Source organism: Hyperolius riggenbachi, chromosome 5 (assembly GCF_040937935.1).
Source record: "Hyperolius riggenbachi isolate aHypRig1 chromosome 5, aHypRig1.pri, whole genome shotgun sequence".
Classification (NCBI taxonomy): Eukaryota; Metazoa; Chordata; class Amphibia; order Anura; family Hyperoliidae; genus Hyperolius; species Hyperolius riggenbachi.
Genome location: NC_090650.1, coordinates 132970468 through 132991970, shown reverse-complemented (window position 1 = coordinate 132991970; position 21503 = coordinate 132970468). Strand labels below are relative to the sequence as shown.

The 21503-nt window shown below is 43.1% G+C and overlaps 1 protein-coding gene across 2 annotated transcripts in view; it reads left to right on the top strand.

Moving 5' to 3' along the window:
- NEK11 (NIMA related kinase 11) overlaps positions 1–21503 on the top strand; it is a 386870-nt gene that overhangs the window by 334817 nt on the left and 30550 nt on the right. Inside the window, exons 15-16 of one of the 2 annotated variants that reach the window (XR_011020552.1) lie at positions 14872–14968; positions 19361–19449. Coding sequence is in view for 1 of the 2 variants with exons in the window: in XM_068234487.1 (XP_068090588.1) it covers positions 14872–14968 (97 nt within the window). In the remaining variant the exon portion in view is untranslated. The remainder of the gene's footprint in view (positions 1–14871; positions 14969–19360; positions 19450–21503) is intronic. The other variant, XM_068234487.1, reaches the window with a different exon arrangement.

Below are 21503 nucleotides of genomic sequence, written 5' to 3'. Positions count from 1 at the left end.
GTCAGCAGGACAGCCAGGCAGTGGTATATCTACAAGTGTGCAGGCATGGCTCGTGCCATAGTCACCACAGGTTCATGGGCACTATACCTGCACTTCAAAACAGGTGCAGCTTTGTAAACGAGTCAAAGGGCATGCAGCAGGCCCTCGTGTGCAGTGGCTTTTTGTTGCCAAGGCCGCAAAACGTGTTTTCTGCTGCTCTGCTAGAGTAACTCTGCCCCCTCTTGCCAACTTCCTGTAGTAGTGTGGTCAAGCAGGGTGACTTCTAGCTCCTGTGCTCTGATAATTGCCAGGTTCTTGCTGCTGCACTCCCATCTGCCTATGAGCACAGACACACTGCGCAGGAACAGCCCACCACAGGAAAAAAAAGCTGTGCACAAGTGGCTTTGTGCTGCTGGGCAGACATCAGCTGTACTTGCACAGAAGGGAGTGCAGTAACAGCAGAACATATTCAACAAGTTCTAGTGGAATATGTTTAGATGGTCCCAGGCTGGATCAGTGTGGCTGAGGAGGATGGGGAAACCTCTGTAATACACTAAGCCTCTGTATTACACTCCCCCCACCCCCTAGAACCTAACATTGCCACCTCTGCTATGAGTTTTTGCTGCTGTTTTTGCATATGTTTGCTGTGAAAATAGTGAGTGTACATGGGGGGGGGGGGGGGGGGGTTGGTGTATCTCTTGATCAGGGGGCAGCTGGTGATAGTTAACCATGGGAGGTAAAAAGTACAAATTCAAGGGCTTCTGCCCAGGGGGTGGGGCACAATTTCAGTGTTTGCCATCGGCGCTATTTTACCTAGATACGCCACTGCAGCCAGACTACTGTATGTGCATTATTTAAATGGAAATAAGCATTTCAGCCTCTATATCCCTCTCACCTCAGGTTCCCTTTAACCTTCCTGGCGGTAAGCCCGAGCTGAGCTCGGGCTATGCCGCCGGAAGGCACGGCTCAGGCCCCGCTGGGCCGATTTGCATAATTATTTTTTTTGCTACACGCAGCTAGCACTTTGCTAGCTGCGTGTGCAATGCGATCGCTGCCGCTAACCGCCGATCCGCCGCTATTCGCGGCCGCCCCCTCCCCCCCCAGACCCCGTGTGCTGCCTGGCCAATCAGTGCTAGGCAGCGCTGTGGGGTGGATCGGAGTTCCCTTTGACATCACGATGTCCATGACGTCGGTGACGTCATCCGGCCCGTCGCCATGGCGACCGGGGAAGCCCTCCAGGAGATCCCGTTCTTTGAAGGCGATCAGAGGGGCTGGGGGGATGCCGCTGAGCAGCGGCTATCATGTAGCGAGACCTTGTCTCGCTACATGAGAAAAAATAAAAATAAAAAAAAAATGACTTTGCTGCCCCCTGGCGGATTTTGATAAACCGCCAGGAGGGTCAAGGAACGTGACCTGTCATTATTTTAGGAGCTATTGCATTTTGCATTGTATATAATGTCTGAAATTGACTCTAGTCTGTTTCGTTTTAGGGCTGTATTTACACTAAATGTAATTTAAATGTAAATGTAATCTTAAAACAGAAGGAATTTCTGATAATTCAGCTGCAAGTGAGCAACTGTGGTTTCCCATGATGCATCACACCGGATATCCAAATCATCTCTTTATGCCCCTGAAAGCAAGGCTGCACATCCAGAACCGCTGGTGTATAGTGAGCCTAAAGCTTATTTATTTTACAGAGCCACATCCACTGTATTTTCATTGATCTGCATGATGAACATTGCCTAGTTAAAAAGTGGTAGAAAAATACATTTTACAAAAGATTTTTTTTTTTGCCATGTTTATAAAAGAGGAGGAATGTGTTTCAGAGATGAAAATACTGTAATGGGCAGAAAAGAAGTTCCACCGAACAAATGATAAAAAGTGGTGACATTTTATTTAACCACTTCCCAACTGAGGGGTTTTACCCCCTGACCACCAGAGAAATTTTCACCTTTCAGCGCTCCTTCCATTCATTCGTCTATAATTTTATCATTACTTATCGCAATGAAATGAACTATATCTTGTTTTTTTCGCCACCAATTAGGCTTTCTTTAGGTGGGACATTATGCCAAGAATTATTTTATTCTAAATGTGTTGTAATGGGAAAATAGGAAAAAATGTGGGAAAAAATTTATTATTTTTCAGTTTTCGGCCTTTATAGTTTTTAAATAATGCATGCTACTGTAATTAAAACCCATTAAATGTATATGCCTATTTATCTTGGTTATAAAACCGTTTAAATTATGTCCCTATCACAATGTTTGCCGCCAATATTTTAGTTGGAAATAAAGGTGCATTTTTTTCAGTTTTGCATCCATCCCTAATTACAAGCCCATAGTTTATAAAGTAACAGTGTTATACCCTCTTGACATAAATATTTAAAAAGTTCAGTCCCTAAGGTAACTATTTATGTATTTTTTTTAAATTGTAAATTTTTTATTTTTTTTTTAATTACAAAAAAAAATTGGGGAGTGTGGGAGGTAAGGAGTTAATTTTTTGTGTAAAACAAGTTTATTTGTGTGTAAAAAATGGTTAGGGTGTAGTTTTACTATTTGGCCACAAGATGGCAACATTACCAATTTGTTTCATGCGACCTGCAAGCGTCCTTCCGGACGCTTGCAGGAAGTAGAAAGAGGCTGGGACTTTGTTATTTTTTCACAATGATCGCGCTGCTCAGCCGAGCGGCAACAGATCATTGCGGGGCTTAGATCAACGAACGGGAATGGATTTTCCCGTTCGTTGATCTCTGGGCGAGCGGGCGGCGGCGGCGTGTTTACTAGCGGCGGGCGGCGTGTTTACTAGCGGCGGGCGGCGTGTTTATGAGCGGGAGCGCGGACAGCGGCGGGAGTGCGCAAAGTACGGATTTCTCCGTCCCTGGGGGTGAAAGGATGGAAAAAGGGACGGAGAAATCCGTACGGGCGGGGGTAAAGTGGTTAATACATTTTCTGGCTGCCTTTTACTCTTCAAATAGGGGTTGCCACGTTTAAAATGATGATAAAGATTTCACAATATTTTGGGGCAAAAAATACATTTTATGACACTTTACAATCATGGCAAATATGCAAACGGGTATTTGGGTAATAGTTTTAAAGGTGGTGAAAATTAATCGAAATGAAACTGCCAAAAAATGTGTGGAAAAAGAGACAAACTATACATTTTTTTTTAGGTTTATAAACAGTCTATAGAGTATGGGTGTTCTTCCAATGAGTACAATAACTTCTCAAAGCTCACATTGCACTTGATGTCAGAATTTGGTGGCTACCTTATTCAAGTCCTAAGACTTGAATACAGGGGCCATTACTATGTGCAGCCAAAGTAGCAGCTTGTCAGATGACCTTTAGGGTCATTGATTTTCTTATAGTAAAAAAGAAATGCTGTCAAGGGCACCTTTCCTTATAATGGAAAGTCACTAACCCCAGGACAGTCATATAAAAAATAAGGGTAAGAAAACCCCTGCACTGGCTTTTCAGTACTCTAGTAATTACTTTGGGGTCCGCAATTATATAAAGTCTGCTCTGTCACTAATTGACATACTTTAATACATCCATTCAAGAAAACCTTTGCCAGAGCTCAATATTTTTAAGACAAAGACAATAGTACTTGATAAGATACAGCAACATAAAACATACATAAAATAAGAAAACCAGTATAGAATTATAGAGTATTAAGGTGGCAATTTATGGGACTGTTATATAAAATGATTGATGATGACTTCTTTATTTATTTGATTAACTTCAGTCAATGATTTAGAACTGATACGAGTGAAATATTATTGTCAGGGTTAGAAAATATTGCAATCGTTTTAAAGTTTTCATTATTTTTCTTGTCCCATTTTTCTCAAGATTGGTCAATTATATAATCAATTCCTTATTTCCCATAATTTCAATCAATACTTTTTTTTCTTTACTGTTATAAATGTCTGTATCACATAGAGAAACTGCATATATGTATCACCCAAAAAAAAAAAATCTAAAGTTTAAGTCGTTTTACATGATCAATCCTTTTAAAAAAACAAAATCTTAAAAAGTAAGATTGTTGTTTATCTCCAGATGACATGGCCATTCTGCAGAGATACTGGATGTATACTTCCACCTCAGTGGCTCATCTCTGGAGAGTTTTCCTTTGTATAAAACTATGGCTGAATAATATACTGGCCTGGCTCTGCCTTTGACATGGTTCGAATCCTGGCTAAGGTCAGTACCTCTGCAGTAAGGAGTTCAAGTCGATATGCTGTTCTTGGACCAATTTTTTTGGATAGAGTAAAAGGGGCAGGAATAGGGAATATAACTATTTTAGATCATGCCCCAATATGGGTTGATTTGGATTTGATGGTTAGAAATAGGCGTGACTGGCATTGGAGACTCAATTGTAATCTTCTAGATGATATAGAAGTTAAAGATAAGATCAAAAAAACATTAGAGGAGTATTTTGAGGATAATGATTTGGATGGTATCGACAAGGGCATAGTATGGTCGGCCCATAAGGCAGTGGTAAGGCTGGGTCTTTATTTCCTTGGGAATCAAGAAAAAGAAAGAATATAATGGTAAAATTACAGAAATGTTATTGGAAATAGGAGAATTGGAATTAGCGCATAATGGGTCATTAGATCAGAAGGTCCTAGATGATTTGAATAGTGCAAGAAATAGATTGTCAGAATTATTGGAGGGTAGACTGAGGGAGAAAAATAGAATTTATTCTGCTAAATTTGTATGTAGAACAGAGGCGCCAGCAGGATAAAAGTCAATACAAATTTTAAAAATTGCTTGGAGGAAGTGGTGGGCTTGCCTCCCAAAAGCAGACACGAGATCCTGTCTTCATATAAATCAATACATTTATTATACGGTACCCCAAAAACAGTGCAACGCGTTTCGCAGGCTTAGCCCGCTTCATCAGGCAATAAAAGTGGGGACAAAACAGAATTTCGTCAATAGCAGGTGTAGCGCCTCAGTTGCTCAGTTATTCTGCTAAATGGTTTGAACATGCTAATAAGAGTGGGAAATGGTTGGCAAGGGCATCAAAAGGACAAAGGAAAAGTGCGTATATTCCTAAAAATTAAGGATACTAGCAGGGTTGTTGATCTGCAGGCACACAAAATAGCGAATGTTTTTAAAGAATATTATTCTTCATTGTATGGTCTTTCAAAAAATGGATCTAAGGATTTTGATAAGGGGATGTGGAAATATTTAGAGGAATCTGGAATGGTCAAAATATCACAGGAAAATAGAGATATAATAGAAAAAGAGATACGTGAGGAGGAGGTGTTAGCTATGTTAAAAGCTATGAAGGTGGGTAAGTCACCAGATCCTGATGGTTTTTCAAAGCAATATTTTACCACTTTCAGTGATGTGTTAGTGCCTCCTAGGTGTAGATTTTTTAATTCTCTTAAAGAGAGTAAAGTAGTGCCCAGGGATGTGTTAGAAGCCCATATAACAGTTATACATAAGAGTGGATAAGATCTGGCTTTATGTCAAAGTTATAGGCCTATATCATTATTGAATTTAGATATAAAAAATATTGCAAACATTTTAGTTGAGAGAATTAAGCCATGGTTGAGATTAGTAGTTAAGGGAGATCAGGTAGATTTTGTGCCAGGGAGGGAAGGGAGGGATAATGTGGCAGGGGCAATGGCATTATTTAAGTGGTCTTTGATGAAGAAGTTTCCTATGATGGTACTATCGACTGATGCGGAGAAGGCATTCGACAGGGTGAACTGGGATTTTATTATGTCTGCTTTAAGATATGTGGGATTAGGAGAGAATATGTTAAAATGGGTGGGTGTACTTTATTCAGGCCCAACTGCAAGGGTTAGAGCGAATGGGGCCTTGTCGGATACCTTCTCCTTGTCAAATGGAACGAGACAGGGATGCCCCTTGTCACCGGTTATTTTTATTTTGACCTTGGGAGTTTTTTTGCGCACAGTTAGGAGGTCTGGGAATATCCATGGAGTTAGAGTTGGAGATGAGGAGCATAAGATATCTGCGTTTGCAGATGCTATTTTGTTTTATGTTTCAGAGCCTCTGGTGTCTCTGCCAAATTTGGTTAAAGAAATCGAGAGATATGGTACATTTTCAAATTTTAAGATTAATATGAATAAATCTGAAGCTCTGAATGTGTCATTGGCACCAGGAGTTTTGAAATTGGTAGAAAGTAATTTTTCATTTCCTTTTAGAAAAGAGGCAATTAAATATTTGGGAATAATGTTACCCAGTGATTTATCGAAGCTATACACTTTGAATTATTCATTATCATAATTAGGATTAATTAAAAAAGATTTGGAGGGATGGAGTGGAAAAGATTTTGTTAAAATGAATATTTTGCCTAGGTTGGTGTTTTGCATGTCCATGATTCCAATTTGTGTGCCTGCAGCTTTTTTCAGATCTCTTAAATATATCCTTATCAGGTTTGTTTGGCACAAGAAGCCCTCAAGATTAGCATATCATATTTTGGTACATCCTAAAGAAAAGGGGGGGTTAGGGCTTCTGGATCTGAAACTTTATTATAGAGCTTGTGTAATGCTAAGACTTTTCGATTGGACGTATAGGGGAGTAGGATAGAGGTGGGTAGATATTAGAAAGGAATTGGTTGGATTGGATTTGGCAAACGTTTTTTGGCTCCCGGGGAAATTTAGAGATCTCCCAAGATGGACACCCTTGTGGATTAAAAATGTATTTAAGGTGTGGGATGTTGTTAATAAAAAGGGCGGTTGGTCTGTGGGGATGTCCATGATGACTCCTTTGGGGGGATTCTCCTTTTTTCTGCCAGGGAAATAAAGGGTTTTTTTGGATCATGGGGTGAGAGGGGAGGTGTATTTTTAAGACATATTATGATTAATGGAGAAATTAAAACTTTATTTCGGTTGCGTGAGGAATATGGTCAATTCCCATTTGATTTTTGGAGGCATACTCAATTGAAACACTTTTTGGCGGAGAAGGGGAGAGATCTCCCCATTTGTTCTGAATTATCAGAATTTGAGAAATGATTTGTGAAGGGGGCTCCTCCCATGTATCTGATATCATTTTTATATAAAGAGTTAAATAAATTGAGGGAGGGAGGATTTCCTAAATATTTGTGTAGATGGGAGGAGGACACTGGCATCTCTTTAGATGATGGGTTGAAAAAGAAAATGTGTATTTTGGCCCATGCTACATCAATTAGTTCTAGAATAAAGGAAATTAACTGTAAATTACTGACAAGATGGTATAGAACACCAGATAGGTTGGCAACAATGATCCAAGGGGTGAATCATAGATGTTGGAGGGGGTGTGAAGCAAAGGGGACTTTAATGCATTTAGTGTGGGAGTGCCCAGTAATATCGGGTTTTTGGAAGGGTGTGTTGGAATTATGGGAAGATTGTGGAGATTGGGACCCTGTAAAGGTATTGCTGCATGGAACATCTATGTCCATAGAGATCTTCTGTTCCCCAGCTTTTGATTGCGGCTAAAAGTTTAATCCCAGTTAGGTGGAGATGCCAGGGTTCTTCAACTATGAAAGAGTGGGCCGAGAGGGTTAATATGGTGAAGAGTATGGAGAATCAGATTGCTTTGCAGCAGGATAGATTAGAAGCATTTAATGTAAAATGGGGAAAATTTAGTGAATTTCAAGATACGAAGGAGTATGGAGTTATGGTGGATGGAAGGAGCTTCCTGTAATTAAAATGGATATAGTTTTTTACTTTTGCAAGTATTTTGGATGGTAATTGGTAGAGGGGATCTTTAAAGAAGAAAAGTCTAATAACGTTGGATTCTTTATGAGATCATTGATTTGAAGATTGGGGAGAGTAGAGGGGGGGGGTTCTTTATGGGTTTTGTTTATTTCGTATTATGTAATTTTTGAAAACTGGAGAAGAGAATATGATGATATGTAGTATTGGAATTGATATGAGAATTGGAAATATTCTTACTTCTTCAATAAATTGTATTTAAAAAGTCAAGACTCCCTAACACTGCAGGGTGGTATCTTGAGCGTGTCCTTAGTGGCTGCAGCTCTTGAGCGCCTTGAGTCCAACAGGAGAAAAGCGCTATACAAATGTTTGGATTATCATTACTAGTGGAGTAACTCATTATTGTTCAGGAGATGTTATTTATCTGCATAAGTAGTCAGTTCAAATTTCTTAGAATATGTCAAATATCAATAAATACATTTAAATAAATAATGTAGGGAAATAATGAAAAAAATTGACTTCATTGGGCCTAGTGATAATGATACAGTGGAACATCACATGGTTACTTGAAGCCATGAAAAACTGGGTCATCACTGCTGAACCTTCACCTCCCTCTGCCCCCCCATGTCTCCTTAGGGATGACAGATGATTGCCAAGTGCGACTGGTGGCGCCGTAGTATGGCAGCCTCGGCTCTTGGCTTTCGGACATTATCCCTCCCATCCTTCCAGAACCTGTATGAGCAAAAACTAATTCCGGGTTCAACCCCCTGTTTGTACTTGGCGAAATAAATGATTCTGATTACTTGGCAATATGAGAAGAAGCATAGCTACATGGTGTACATTTAAATTGGGTGCCAGGTGTTGCCAGTTTGTAAAATATTGGTAATGTTCTGTTACCAATATTATACTATTAAACCCATCTCCTCCTCTTTTTAAAGCAAACCCCTACCTAAATGCCTAACCCTAACCCCTTTATAAAAGCAAATGCCTACCTACACGGCTAACTCTCTTCCCAAAGCAAACCCGTACCTAAATGCCTAACCCTAACCCCTTTCTAGAAGTAAATTCCTACCTGCACAGCTAACCCTTTTCCCAAAGCAAACCCATACCTAAATGCCTAACCCAAACTTTTCCCCAACTTTAATTTCTATCCTTCCCCTACCCTGTTCCCTAACACTAACTTTACTTAATCTAATCCTAACCTTAATCTATAAACTTGTTGCACTGGAGGTCTCAGGCGACAACATCCAATACTCCACTGCATAATAACTGAGCACCAGTGTTTATTAAAGTGCCTAAAACTGATATCTGAAACTCGGCTATATAAAACCCAAGGCCTGGCACCGATATCTGCAGCTCATCTATTCAGTAGCACAAAGCTTGAAAAAAATCTATGAATCCCCTTTTGATGTTACATGTATATAGCAGTCTGTTCCATCAGTTTTTAAGCAATTAGGATTGAAGCCCAATGAAGGCTAATCAGCCGAAAGCTTGCCTACTCTTATTCTTTTAAGTTAGCCAGTAAATGGTTTCATCCTGATTCAAAACCTCTTGCTATTCAGTAGCTGACGTTTTGGCTCAGTAGTCACGAGTGCCCAGTTTAACTGATTTGCGTGGCATGACCCAGAACTGCTGCAACAATGGAGGGACAGCACTCAATGCTCAGTGACCATGGTGGTGAAAAGCTGATGATGAGCATCTCTCCCACATGTTTTTGGTATGGTGTTTTGGAGGTGTGACACATCACTTACTTACCGCTCCCCGAGTCCAGCGGCATCTACTCTGTGGCCAGGGGATGCCAATCCGGCAAAGTTCTGGGATGGGCGTCCTTGTGCGGCACAGCTGTACCTGGCTAGGTGCGTGCATGCCCTTACACTTTTCATCTTGGCGGGGGGGGGGGGGGCGTGGCCACAGCACTGGTGCAAAGGTTGGGGTATTTAAATCCTGACCTATTGCTATTCAGTGCTGTTGCATCGCATTACACAGCCGAGGTGTGCTACCACGCCGTTCCCAGCTTGTCTGTTTCCGCCATCCATTAGGGATGATGGCCCGTCATCCCTTGTGGGGTGCGCTGGTAAAGACCCGCGCTGACTTAGAACCCTGATACTAACATTTTTTGCTCAAGAAGTAAGTTGCCCTTGACTTTAATGTGTTCATTATATAGTTACATATATACAGTACATAGTTAGTTATGTACTATGAATATTTATAAACAGAAAATTGTACTAGAGCCAACTTATACTGAGCTCTAATTTATTTTTTGCATCATACACTCCTCCTATATTATTACATACATAACATTAGCTAAAAAATAAGATACTAATCTGTTTAAGCAGGGAATTACCAGGGAGAGTCCAACATAAGTGCTGAAGGCAAAGATGGAAAAATGAGACAGAATCTATCATGAAATACTTGTAACTTAATAAAGGAAACTTTGAATCATAGCTTTAAGACAGCTATTGCAATAACAGTAGCTTTCTATAAACGAATGCATCTTTGTTCAAAGGTGGCTGCATTTAAATCTCATCTTAAGAACTATCTCTTAATCTAGGGCTTTGGTACAGAAAACGTCAGCATCTTTGCGCCTGTTTAACCACTTGAGGACCCACCCTTTACCCCCCCTTAAGGACCAGCGTTATTTTTTGTGATCTGTGCTGCGTGGGCTCTGCAGCCCCCAGCACAGATCAGCTGGCACACAGAGCGATCAGATCGCCCCCCTTTCCCCCCCCCCCTATGGGGATGATGTGCAGGGGGGGTCTGATCACTCCTCCTGTCTGGCATGTTGCGGGGGGGGCACCTCAAAGCCCCCCTCCGCGGCGAAATTCCCCCCTCCCTCTCCTATCTGCTCATCCCCGGTGATCGGGGCTGCACAGGACGCTATCCGTCCTGTGCAGCCAGTGACAGGCTGTCCCCTGTCCCATGGCGGCGATCCCCGGCCGCTGATTGGCCGGGGATCGCCGATCTGCCTTACAATGTAAACAAAGTGGATTATTTCCGCTTGTGTTTACATTTATTCACGGAGCCCCCCGCCGTGAATTGACAGGAAGCAGCCGCTCGCGCGAGCGGCTGCTTCCTGATTAATCAGCCTGCAGCTGGCAATGCAATACTGCGTCGCTGGTCCTGCAGCTGCCACTTTGCCGACGTGCGGTATGCGTGCGCGGTCGGCAAGTGGTTAAATTGATCTCTAGGAAACTTTCTGTACAAATGATACGCTGTGAACTGATGCAACATGGCTGCCTTCAAGTGAATTTCTTCTTTCATTATAAAATTGCCATAAATATACTGTATATGGGTGCTGCACAAGTCTTTTTTCAATTCAATATTACTCAAGTAGTAAAATTAAAGTTAAACATTTCTAGCAGCAGCAAGCTATTTCAAAAACAGGAAACTCACATTTGAACCGAAGTGATACTCGAATATAAACCATTCCGAGTATAGCCAGAGGTACTTACTTTTCCCTTCAGACACTCCCGACGTCTCACCGCTCCCGACGTGGTCCTGCGTGCCCCAGGGGGGATATCAAGCTGTCGTATGACAGCCGACATTTCCCCTCACTGATCAGGAGCCATGGCGATTGGCTTCTGATCACATGATCACTATGATCGCCGCCAATCGTAGTGATCACTGAAGTGGCGACAGTGGCTGAAGAGGATGCACTCACCTTCCTGACGTTCCCCCGGCGATCGTCGCTCCCCCTCCACTCTGCCCGGCATCCATCCTTGCAGTACAGCTAAGTTCTGGATCCCTGCTTGATGACATCATCAAGCTGGGACCCGGAACTTAGCTGCAGTACAAGGCTGTATGTCGGGGAGAGAGGAGGCGGGGAGAGCTGTTCGTCGCAGGACCCAGGGAGGTGAGTAATTAAGGCTTGCTGTACTAGGGACACCTATTTAAATGGAAGACACCCTTGCCTATCTATACTGGCAATACTTATGCCTGGCTATCTAAACTGGAGGGACCTGAGCCAGGCATACAGCTCTGGTCCCGAAGGGGGGTTAAATGGCCGGTCCCCGAGGGGTTAAACCTCTCTCCCCCATATAGCATTCCACGCTGTCTGGTGGTCCCCCACCCTCCACTCCCTCCTTCCTCATATAGCATTCCTTGGTGCAGCGTTACCTCTTGTCTCGTACTCTCCCCTCCCCTATACAGCTTCCCTGGTGTCTAGTGGTCCCCCTTCCCCAATACAGCGTTACCCGGTGTCTTGTAGTTCCCTCTCCCCTATACAACTTACCGAGTTCTAGTGGTCCCCTTTCCCTTATACTGCATACTTGGTGTCTAGTGGCGTCCCCATCCCTCCCCATACAGCATTCTCTGATGTCTAGTGGTTCCTCCTCCCCCCTACACAGCTTATTTTGTGTCTGGTGGTTCCACCTCCCTCCTTCATACAACATACCTGGTGTGTGGTTGGTGTCCACTGTCTCTATACAGCATATCTGGTGCCCAAAGCAGAAAAAAGGTGCCTAATAAATATCATTAGCAACATTAGAACATTAAAGTTTTTGAAATATGTTAACGTTTTAGTAGCTTGCAGCATTATAGTTTTTGTCCTATTATTTTGTTTGTATGTACAGATTTTACGTTATCAAATCTGTTATTATTTGTATGTGTGTAATGCTGGGAATACACGGTACGTTTTGTACCGTGTATCGAGCCGCATGATAGATCCCGGCGCTTCCCCGCTCGTCTCCGCGGGCGCCCAGATTGATTCCTGCTCGTCCCCGCAGGCGGCTTCTTATCTTCCGCTCCTTTATTCTTTTGTCCTGCCCGCCGGTATGGAGCGCGGAATCAATCCGGCGGGGTATCGGACACAGAAATTATCAATCGAGCCATCAGCGGCTCGATTACATGGTACAAACGTACCGTGTATGCCCAGCATAAGGGTGCATGTGCAGGGGGAGTGGTTAGGGTTAGACACCACCCGGGGGGCAGTTAGGGTTAGGCATCACCAGGGGAGTGGTTAGGTTTAGGCACAACAAGGGGAGGATTTTGTGTGAGAGTAGGGTTAGCTTAAGTTCTTATCTTTTAGTTTTCATCTCCCGTCTCTTTTAAAAAGGTATTTATCGTTAACAATGTTTATCCTTATTGAGATTCGTTAACCACCAGCGCCAATTTGCTATCCAGCCGGGTCCTTTTTTCCTGGTGCCCCCTTTTTCATGCACCCTTATTAACCAATGTAATGAAGTACATAGAAATAAATAAGGAATGCAGTCAAGTTCTAAGTAGGACTGGTACTATATGTTCTCATGTTCATCTCATAATGCCACATATTACTCTTGTGGTACACTTTGATAAGTTATTGGGATAGTTAGATGCTATAGCTTACTCTGTAAGCTTTTTTTTGTTTCTCACACTTGCATCATAAAACCAACCAGCATCTGTGTATTATAAATTCATAAAGAGTAGTGTGTTTGACTTGGTTCTTGGGCATGCCACTTCAATGACCCTTGCTTAAAAATGTCCTTCATTAGAGCCACCTTCAAAATTCAACTTTCAGAGTTAACTACTTGATACCATTAAAAAATATAATTAGAAACTAAATGCAAAGCCTACCAACATCTGATTGATATTGATTGTTAACCTGGGTACCGTTGTGCAGTACTCAATATTCCATCAGATGTTGGCACAAAAAGATATAGGAACCAAAATGTTGTTTGTTTACACTGAGTCCAATGCAGTTGTTTAGTGTCACATTATACTGTTCATTCAAAACAATGAAGTTTTAGTTGGCCACAGTCTTCTTTAACGTGCGCACAAAAGAATTCATAATATTGGTAAGAAAATAACCTTTACTTCAAACATACAAGTCCAGTATAACCACGCTGACAGTTCCAATACAACAATAATCTTACTCTTAGGTGCATCCCATATTTTTCTTATGCCTAACATATGATTTGTAGCTCTCAGTCCACTTCTATAGAAGAAGTGTAAATTTGTACTTTACATCACAGGTCTCCCAGGTGCATATAGTTCCAAAGGACTTATATGTCAAAAAAATGCTATTTTATTAGCGTGTGGCTATCACCAATGCTGTAAGTACATATTCATGCACCACACATCCAGTGTGCCTCATGTAGATACACTTATATGTTTTAAACTGATGAAGTAAAGGTTATTTTTAACAAACCTGCGACCTTACCGGGACTTTTGCAGAAACAGGGTGAGCCATTTTTCAGCCATTTTTCACCTACTCCTAAATTTCCTGGCGCCATTTTACATGTATGCAATTTTTTTTACCAATATTATGTATTTTTTTATATGTATGGAGAAAAGAAAGAAACGTGCATCTTCCGTCCTCTATGGTCGTGTTTATTTCAGCCGTGATATATCCATCACAAAGGGTCCATAATGTGGTCTTGGTAGTGGTGACCCAACTTGTACGCCAGTGGTGGTGGAGGAGGTGGGTGGCGGGTCAGAACGGCGGGGAGCGACGGCCGTTTCGTGTCACACAGACACTTGGTCACGCTGCGTTCCGCAGTAAGCGTGACCAAGTGTCTGTGTGACACAAAACGGCCGTCGCTCCCCGCCGTTCTGACCCGCCACCCACCTCCTCCACCACCACTGGCGTACAAGTTGGGTCACCACTACCAAGACCACATTATGGACCCTATGTGATGGATATATCACGGCTGAAATAAACACGACCATAGAGGACGGAAGGTGCACGTTTCTTTCTTTTCTCCATACATATATACATATACAGATTGGCTTCTCTACTTTCTATTCAACGGAGCACACGTCCCTACACGTGATAAACAGCAAGGATCCGGCCAGAGGTGGTGAGAGTGTTTATGCTTTTTTATCCCTTCCACTGTACTTTTGAATAGGAGTGCCGCACTTGTTTATCCATTCTAGCAATACAGTTCATTATGTATTTTTTTGTGTGCACATGAAACAAGCCTGTGTCCAAATGAAGTCTAATTGTTTTGTATGTATATAGTGTAATTTTGTATTGAAAGATGGGCAGAGATAGTTTTTTCATTTTTTTCGACTTGTGTAGTATGTTTCAAACAGTATTAGTTTTAGTGCACAGGCTTAGTGTGTAACCTACATAACGTTTTCGTGAAGTTTATTAACTTGTACTTGCAGTGCTTGGAATTTGTGCCTTTAAACTCATGAGACATTGCCACAGATTTGTTATAAATACGTGCTTGTAACTGGGCAATTGCCAAAGTTCCATAATACCATTGAAGTGGACAGCGAATTACATTGTCTCTCTCTTCATTGATCTGTAGATACTCAGACTGCCACCAAAAGGTCTCCACCAATTCCCAGAACATCAAATGATATCAACGACACTATGGCAAAAACCAAGCTGAAACGAATGAGAGAGTAAGTGCTATGACCATTTCATTGTTATCAACACAATGCCATCATCTGACCTGTCTTTTAAAAGTTCTGTTAAAAAGGATTTTTATTTGGTATTTTTTTCTGTTCTTGATTTTCTTCACATTCAAAACCAAGTAATTCTATGCCCCCCAGTTATTGCATTTATTTGAATGCATTATCCCAATCTTGTAAGTAAATAGGCGCCGCTTAATTGTAAAACAGCTATATCTTTTGTAAAAGGGCGCTGTGTACATATTTAACAACCATATCGCTTGTTATGTTTAACTTTCATTTCCATACCAACTTTACTGATTACAATAACCCATTATTTAACAAATAATCGTTTCTAAAACTGTATCATTGTTTCTAAAACTGTTCCCTAGGCTTCCTCTGAAAAAAATCGTTTTCGTTTACATTTCAACTTTTTGCACCACAACGGGCAACTTCCACGATTCTCACCTATGTTTCAAATTATCGTTTTTCAACAAATTTACTTAACCTCCTTGGCGGTATGAAAAATACCGCCAGGAGGGAGCGCAGCAGTTTTTTAAAAAAAATTTTTTTTTTTAATCATGTAGCAAGCCGAGGGCTCGCTACATGATAGCCGCTGCTGAGCGGCATCCCCCCGCCCGCTTCGATCGCCTTCGGCGATCTCCGATCAGGAAATCCCGTTCATAGAACGGGATTTCCTGGAGGGCTTCCCCCGTCGCCATGGCGACGGGGCGGGATGACGTCACCGACGTCACTGACGTCGGGACGTCATTGGGAGTCCCGGGCCACCCCTCGGCGCTGCCTGGCACTGATTGGCCAGGCAGCGCTGGGGTCTGGGGGGGGCGCGCCGCAGCAGATAGCGGCGATCGGGCAGGGGCCGGCGGCGATCAGAGTGCTGGCGCAGCTAGCAAAGTGCTAGCTGCGTCCAGCAAAAAAAAAATTATGAAAATCGGCCCAGCAGGGCCTGAGCGGCACCCTCCGGCGGCTTACCCCGTGTCACACACGGGGTTACCGCCAAGGAGGTTAAAGGATACCAAACCGAATGGTTGTGGTAAAATTGATTGCCGCACTGTGTAGGGGGTAATGAGCGCATACCTGCATTTCCTCCAGCCCCCCTCCGTCTGCCGCTGTTCTTAGATTATCCATGCCGGCGTCTGGCGACTTTACTGAACTTTACCCCGGACATACAGCGCCCTGTGTGCGCAGTATGTCCTTCCCCCTTCGCTTCTGGCCGGCGCATAGTGCCAGGCTCAGAAGCACGCTGTCCCCTTTTTGCTGCATGTGCGCTCCATTACACCGAGCGTCACATGCTAATCATGTGACCGAACGGTGTAATGGAGCGCACGCGCAGCAAAAAGGGGACAGCGTGCTTCTGAGCCTGGCACTATGCGCCGGCCAGAAGCGAAGGGGGAAGGACATACTGCGCACACAGGGCGCAGTATGTCCGGGGTAAAGTTCAGTAAAGTCGCCGGACACCGGCATGGATAATCTAAGAACGGCGGCAGACGGAGGGGGGCTGGAGGAAATGCAGGTATGCGCTCATTACCCCCGACACAGTGCGGCAATCAATTTTACCACAACCGTGCGGTTGTGGTATCCTTTAAATTTGTATACTAAAAAAAAGTCTACTTTCACATTTTGACACCTCAATTACTTTTTTTTCTATGTTACATAAAACTATAAACAATAATATACTAATTTATATTACATAAACAAAATAGGAGCTTAAGTTTAGGCGCCCTCAAGGGGGGGGGGGGGTTAAGGTTAGGCACCACCAGGGTGGTTAAGGTTAGGCACCACTAGGGGGGTCAAGGCTAGGCACCACCAGGAGGTTAAGGTTAGACACCACGGGGCGAGGGGTAAGGTGGCACCACCCGGGGGGGGGGGGGGGGATTAAGGTTAAGGCACCAACAGCATAGGGTTCTGTGTTAGGGAAGCAGGAAATTTGGGTGCCTGGAGCAATTGGACTATTTAGGCACTAATGAAAAATATCAGCTTTTGGGTGCCGATAAATAGCCGGCACTAGGCACGTCAAACTGAATTTTTTCATTTTAAAAATTATCGGTTTAAAAATTATTATTTTGAAATATGTTTTTGTAAATTATCATTTTAAAGCCTTTCGTTTTAGATATTTATAATTTTTTTTTATTTACGTTATTTGCGGTGGAGGAAGGGGGTTTTAAAGCTTGGCGACAGAAAGGGGGGTTTTAGGGTTAGGCATCAGGAAGGGGTGGTGTTAGGGTTATGCATCAGGAAGAGGGGGTCTTAAGGTTAGGCGTCTGGAAGGGAGGTCTTAGGGTGAAGCGTTATGGAGAGGGTTTTAGGGTTAGGCATCAGGAAGTAGGATTTTTGTGTTAGGTTTAGGCGTCAGGGGCAAACCCAGGATTTTCAAGGGGGGGATTCCTTTTGGCAAGCCGCACACTACCGCGCATGCGTTTGCCCACAAAAGAAGGGTGCCACTCTGGGGGGAGAGGAGGGAGGAGGGTGCCAACCTGGGTGGGTAGGAGTGGGTGCCACATTGAGTGGGGTGAAGGGTGCCACTCTGGGGGAGAGGAGGGAGGAGGATGCCACTCTGTGTGGGTAGGAATGGGTGGGTAGGAGGGTGCCATTGTGGAGGGAGAGGACAGAGGAGGGTGCCAAAATGGGTGCGTAGGAGGGTGCCATTGTGGGGGGAGAGGACAGAGAAGGGTGCCAACATGGTTGGGTGGTAGTGTGCCACTTTGGGTGGGAGGAGGGTGCCGCTCTGGGGGGAGAGGAGGGTGCCAACATGGGTGGGTGGTAGGGTGCCACTTTGGGTGGGAGGAGGGTGCCACTCTGGGGGGAGATGAGGGGTCCAACCTGGGTGGATAGGAGTGGGTTGGTGCCACATTGGGTAGGGTGAAGGGTGCCACTCTGGGGGGAGAGGAGGAAGGAGGGTGCCACTCTGTGGGGGTGGACTGAAGGGTGCCAGTGGGGAGAAAGGAAGATCGTGGCATCAGCCGCCAAAGTGTAATGCAGGGAAGGGGGCAAAATCACTCCTCCCTCCCTCTCCATCAGTGCCCCCCTTTTGAGTCCCCTTGCAGAGAACGCGCAGCGGGCATTTAGTTTACCTGTCTCTACGCTCCGTCCACCTTCTTCATTCTACTTCCTGTTTCGCGTCATGGGAAACAGGAAATAGAATGAAGCTGGCCGGAGCGTAGAGACAGGTAAACTAAACGCCCGCTGCGTGTTCTCTGCAAGGGGACTCAGGAGGGGGGGCACTGATGGAGAGGGAGGGAGGAGTGATGTCACCCCCTCCCAGCATTAAACTTCGGCGGCTGGTGGCGCGATCTTGCTTTCTCCCCACTGGCGTGCGGGGAGAGCAGCAGGGGGGGGGGTTTGGGGCATCGGTAACCCCCCTGCGTGTGCCAGTGGGCGTCAGGAAGGGGGGAGGGTCCTTAGACAGAACCCGAGCCGGGTGTCAAAATGTAAAAATAAAAAACCTGCTGCCTGATTCCGGATCAGTTAGCGTCCATTACCTCCTCTCAACGGCGCTCCTAGCTGCAGCAGCATCTGTGCTCTCACAGCCCTGACTGACGAGAGGGAGGAGGAGAGGCAGAGAGCAAGCGAAATAGAGCCTGTTAGAAGGCTCTGATAGACGGCGAAGCGGCATTTGACATCTGAATGTTGGCAAATTCAGGGGGGGGGGACAAGCGGGTCGCAGGGGGCACGGAGAGTGGCGATCAGGGCACACATTATCAGTAAATATTAAACATATTTTACTATATGGATGAAGTAATACAATATCTGTAAATTAAAGTGGACCCAAATTAAAAATACAAGGTTTCAGAAATAAAATCTATTTTCTAAATTATAATAATAAATAGCAGCCTTTTTTCAGCTGCATGATGACAAATATAAACTATCTTACATTTATTGGAGGAACCCCTCCCTTCCTTTCATATTGCCGGGATAGAATCCGGCAGACTGGTGGAGCAGGTGGTGTCCGGCAAAGGAGGAATTGCTAATGGCTGTATAACCCTAGTTATGAAAAGAGAAGGGTGAAAAGCATGCACTGAAATGCTCATAGGCTTGAAGGAGTATTTATTTATCTTTGTATGTGTCAGAGTGGTGCAACTAAATATTTTGAAATAAAAGAAATGTTTGGTTTGGGTGCGCTTTAAACAATAAAATTATCATAAACTATATTTTACGGCATATCCTGGCACACATTTTACTAAATGATAACTTCAGTATTGTTTATATCTGCCGCCCTTTTTAACCAAAGCCTTTATTATAAGCACAGGCCTTTTCTGCCCCTGTAATTGTTGTATATACTGACATGAGCATGATCAGTCTTTTTCTGGGCTTGTTTTACCTACTCTGGCTGTGTAAACAATAATAAACAATTTCATCCTGACAGGACTTATTATTCTGTTGTCACAGGAGGTGTTAGCCAGCATCTGAGGTTTAAGTATTTCTATGGGAACTGGTCTTAGAATTAATTAGATGGACACCTTAGAAGATATCTTCAGGTGATCATTTTCCAACCATCATAAATGACCCAGTTCAAATAAATTTAATCGTTATTTCTCAATATGTACATGCAATATTTTCTATCTCCAGCTTCAGTGGCAACTTTCTGTTCTTCATATGAACTAACTGAAGAAAATAGATGTGTCTGTTCTTACTGCACAAAAAATATGCCTTACAAGTGCAAGTTTTTTTTTACGAGGGTGCACTGTTTGGGCTTGGGCAACCAAGGGTCCTGTAAGGAGTTAATCTGACCTTGAAGCAACTAACGACAATATGCTGCTGCACATATTTCTGTCAGTTTCTGTCCATTCAGAATGATTGAAAAGGATCAGCTTTAAAAAGTGAGACGCCCAAAAGCCCTATTGAAATGAATCCAATAAAAATGTGGGGTTTTTTTTGTCCAAATTATAACATCGCATATAGTTCCTTTTTGTGTACAATGGATGCATTAACCAACAACTAAAAAATTGGAACTTAATGTTTTCTCGAGGTTGTAGTGATTTGCGGCAGCTACACATAACTGCAGTTGTTGGAATGTTATCTGAAACAGCTCATAATCCATACTTTGCAGCCATTCATGGACGCACAATTACCATCACCCTCAGGTATGGGACTCGGTCAACAGTTCAGGCCAGAGTGCTGTACAGACGCATTGCTAGCCTAGAGGCTAGTGATGTGTACTATTGCTATGGAGGAAGGAGAACGGACAATGAAGAAGGAGGGGTGAGGAGGAGAACAATGGGCTTGGCCTGTGTTCAGCCAATATGTCCCATACATGTGCTAGATTCTTGGCACAGTCTGGCCAGACAAGATGAGTTTTTGTCATCTGGATTACAGTTAAAGCTTTTCTCTAATTATATCCCAGACACTATCATTTTTTTAAAAAATGTCCCTTCCCTGCAGGCTTTAGAGAGATACTGTACTATAACTGCACTTTGGTTTTGCAATTTTCTTTACACAACCAGAGTAACTCTTATTGCATGACTACCATGATTTCTGTATTTCCAGGTGTTACAGATCTATAAATATAAAGCAGAAACAAAGAGCAGTCATTAAGTCATTGCACAGTGCTGCTCTAACATCTACAAAAGTCTCAGAAATGTGTGTGGAAAGGTGGCAAGTGATGAGAGTAATGTATGTGATTGAGTGATAAAGTTTAAAGAAAGGCAAATTCAGTATGGAAGGCACACCGCATAGTGGAAGGCCAATGACAGCGGTCACCGAGGAAAACACAGCATCGTACTTTAGTCAAGAAGTTAACAGCTGCTCTTTCCTTCTGCCTCACATTTGTGGCCTTGCAACACCTAGAAATACAGAAATGCCAATCACGCAGTAAGAGATACTCTCTCTGGAGGTGTCAAAGCATTACATCTCAGTTAATAGTTTCAAAGAGGCCGGCAAAGAGGCATTACTTTCAGAGCAGCTCTTGTGTATGGTACATACAGTTAGGTCCATAAATATTTGGACAAAGACAAATGTTTTGTAATTTTGGTTCCGTACATTACCACAAATAATTATAAATTAAACAACTCAGAAGTGCAGACTTTCAGCTTTAACTCGTGACGTGAAACAAATGATTGCATAAAAATGTAAGGTACCTAAAGCATATTTTTTTTTTAACACAAACCCTTCATTTCAAAAGTGATTGGACAAACTAAATAACTGAAAATAAAATGTTCATTTCTAATACTCAGTTGAAAACCCTTTGCTGGCAATGGCAGCCTGAAGTCTTGAAATCATGGACATCGCCAGATGCTGGGTTTCCTCTTTTTTAATACCCTGCCAGGCTTTTACTGCTGCAGCTTTCAGTTGCCGTTTGTAGGCCTTTCTGTCGAAGTTTAATCTTCAACAAGTGAAATGCTTGCTCAATTGGGTTAAGATCAGATGACTGACTTGGCCAATTAAGAATATTCCACTTTTCTTTAATAAACTCCTGGTTGCTTTGGCTGTATGTTTTGGGTCCTTGTTCATCTGTATCAGGAAACACCACCCAATCAGTTTGACTGCATTTAGCTGGATTTGAGCAGTTTGTCTCTTAACACCTCTGAATTAA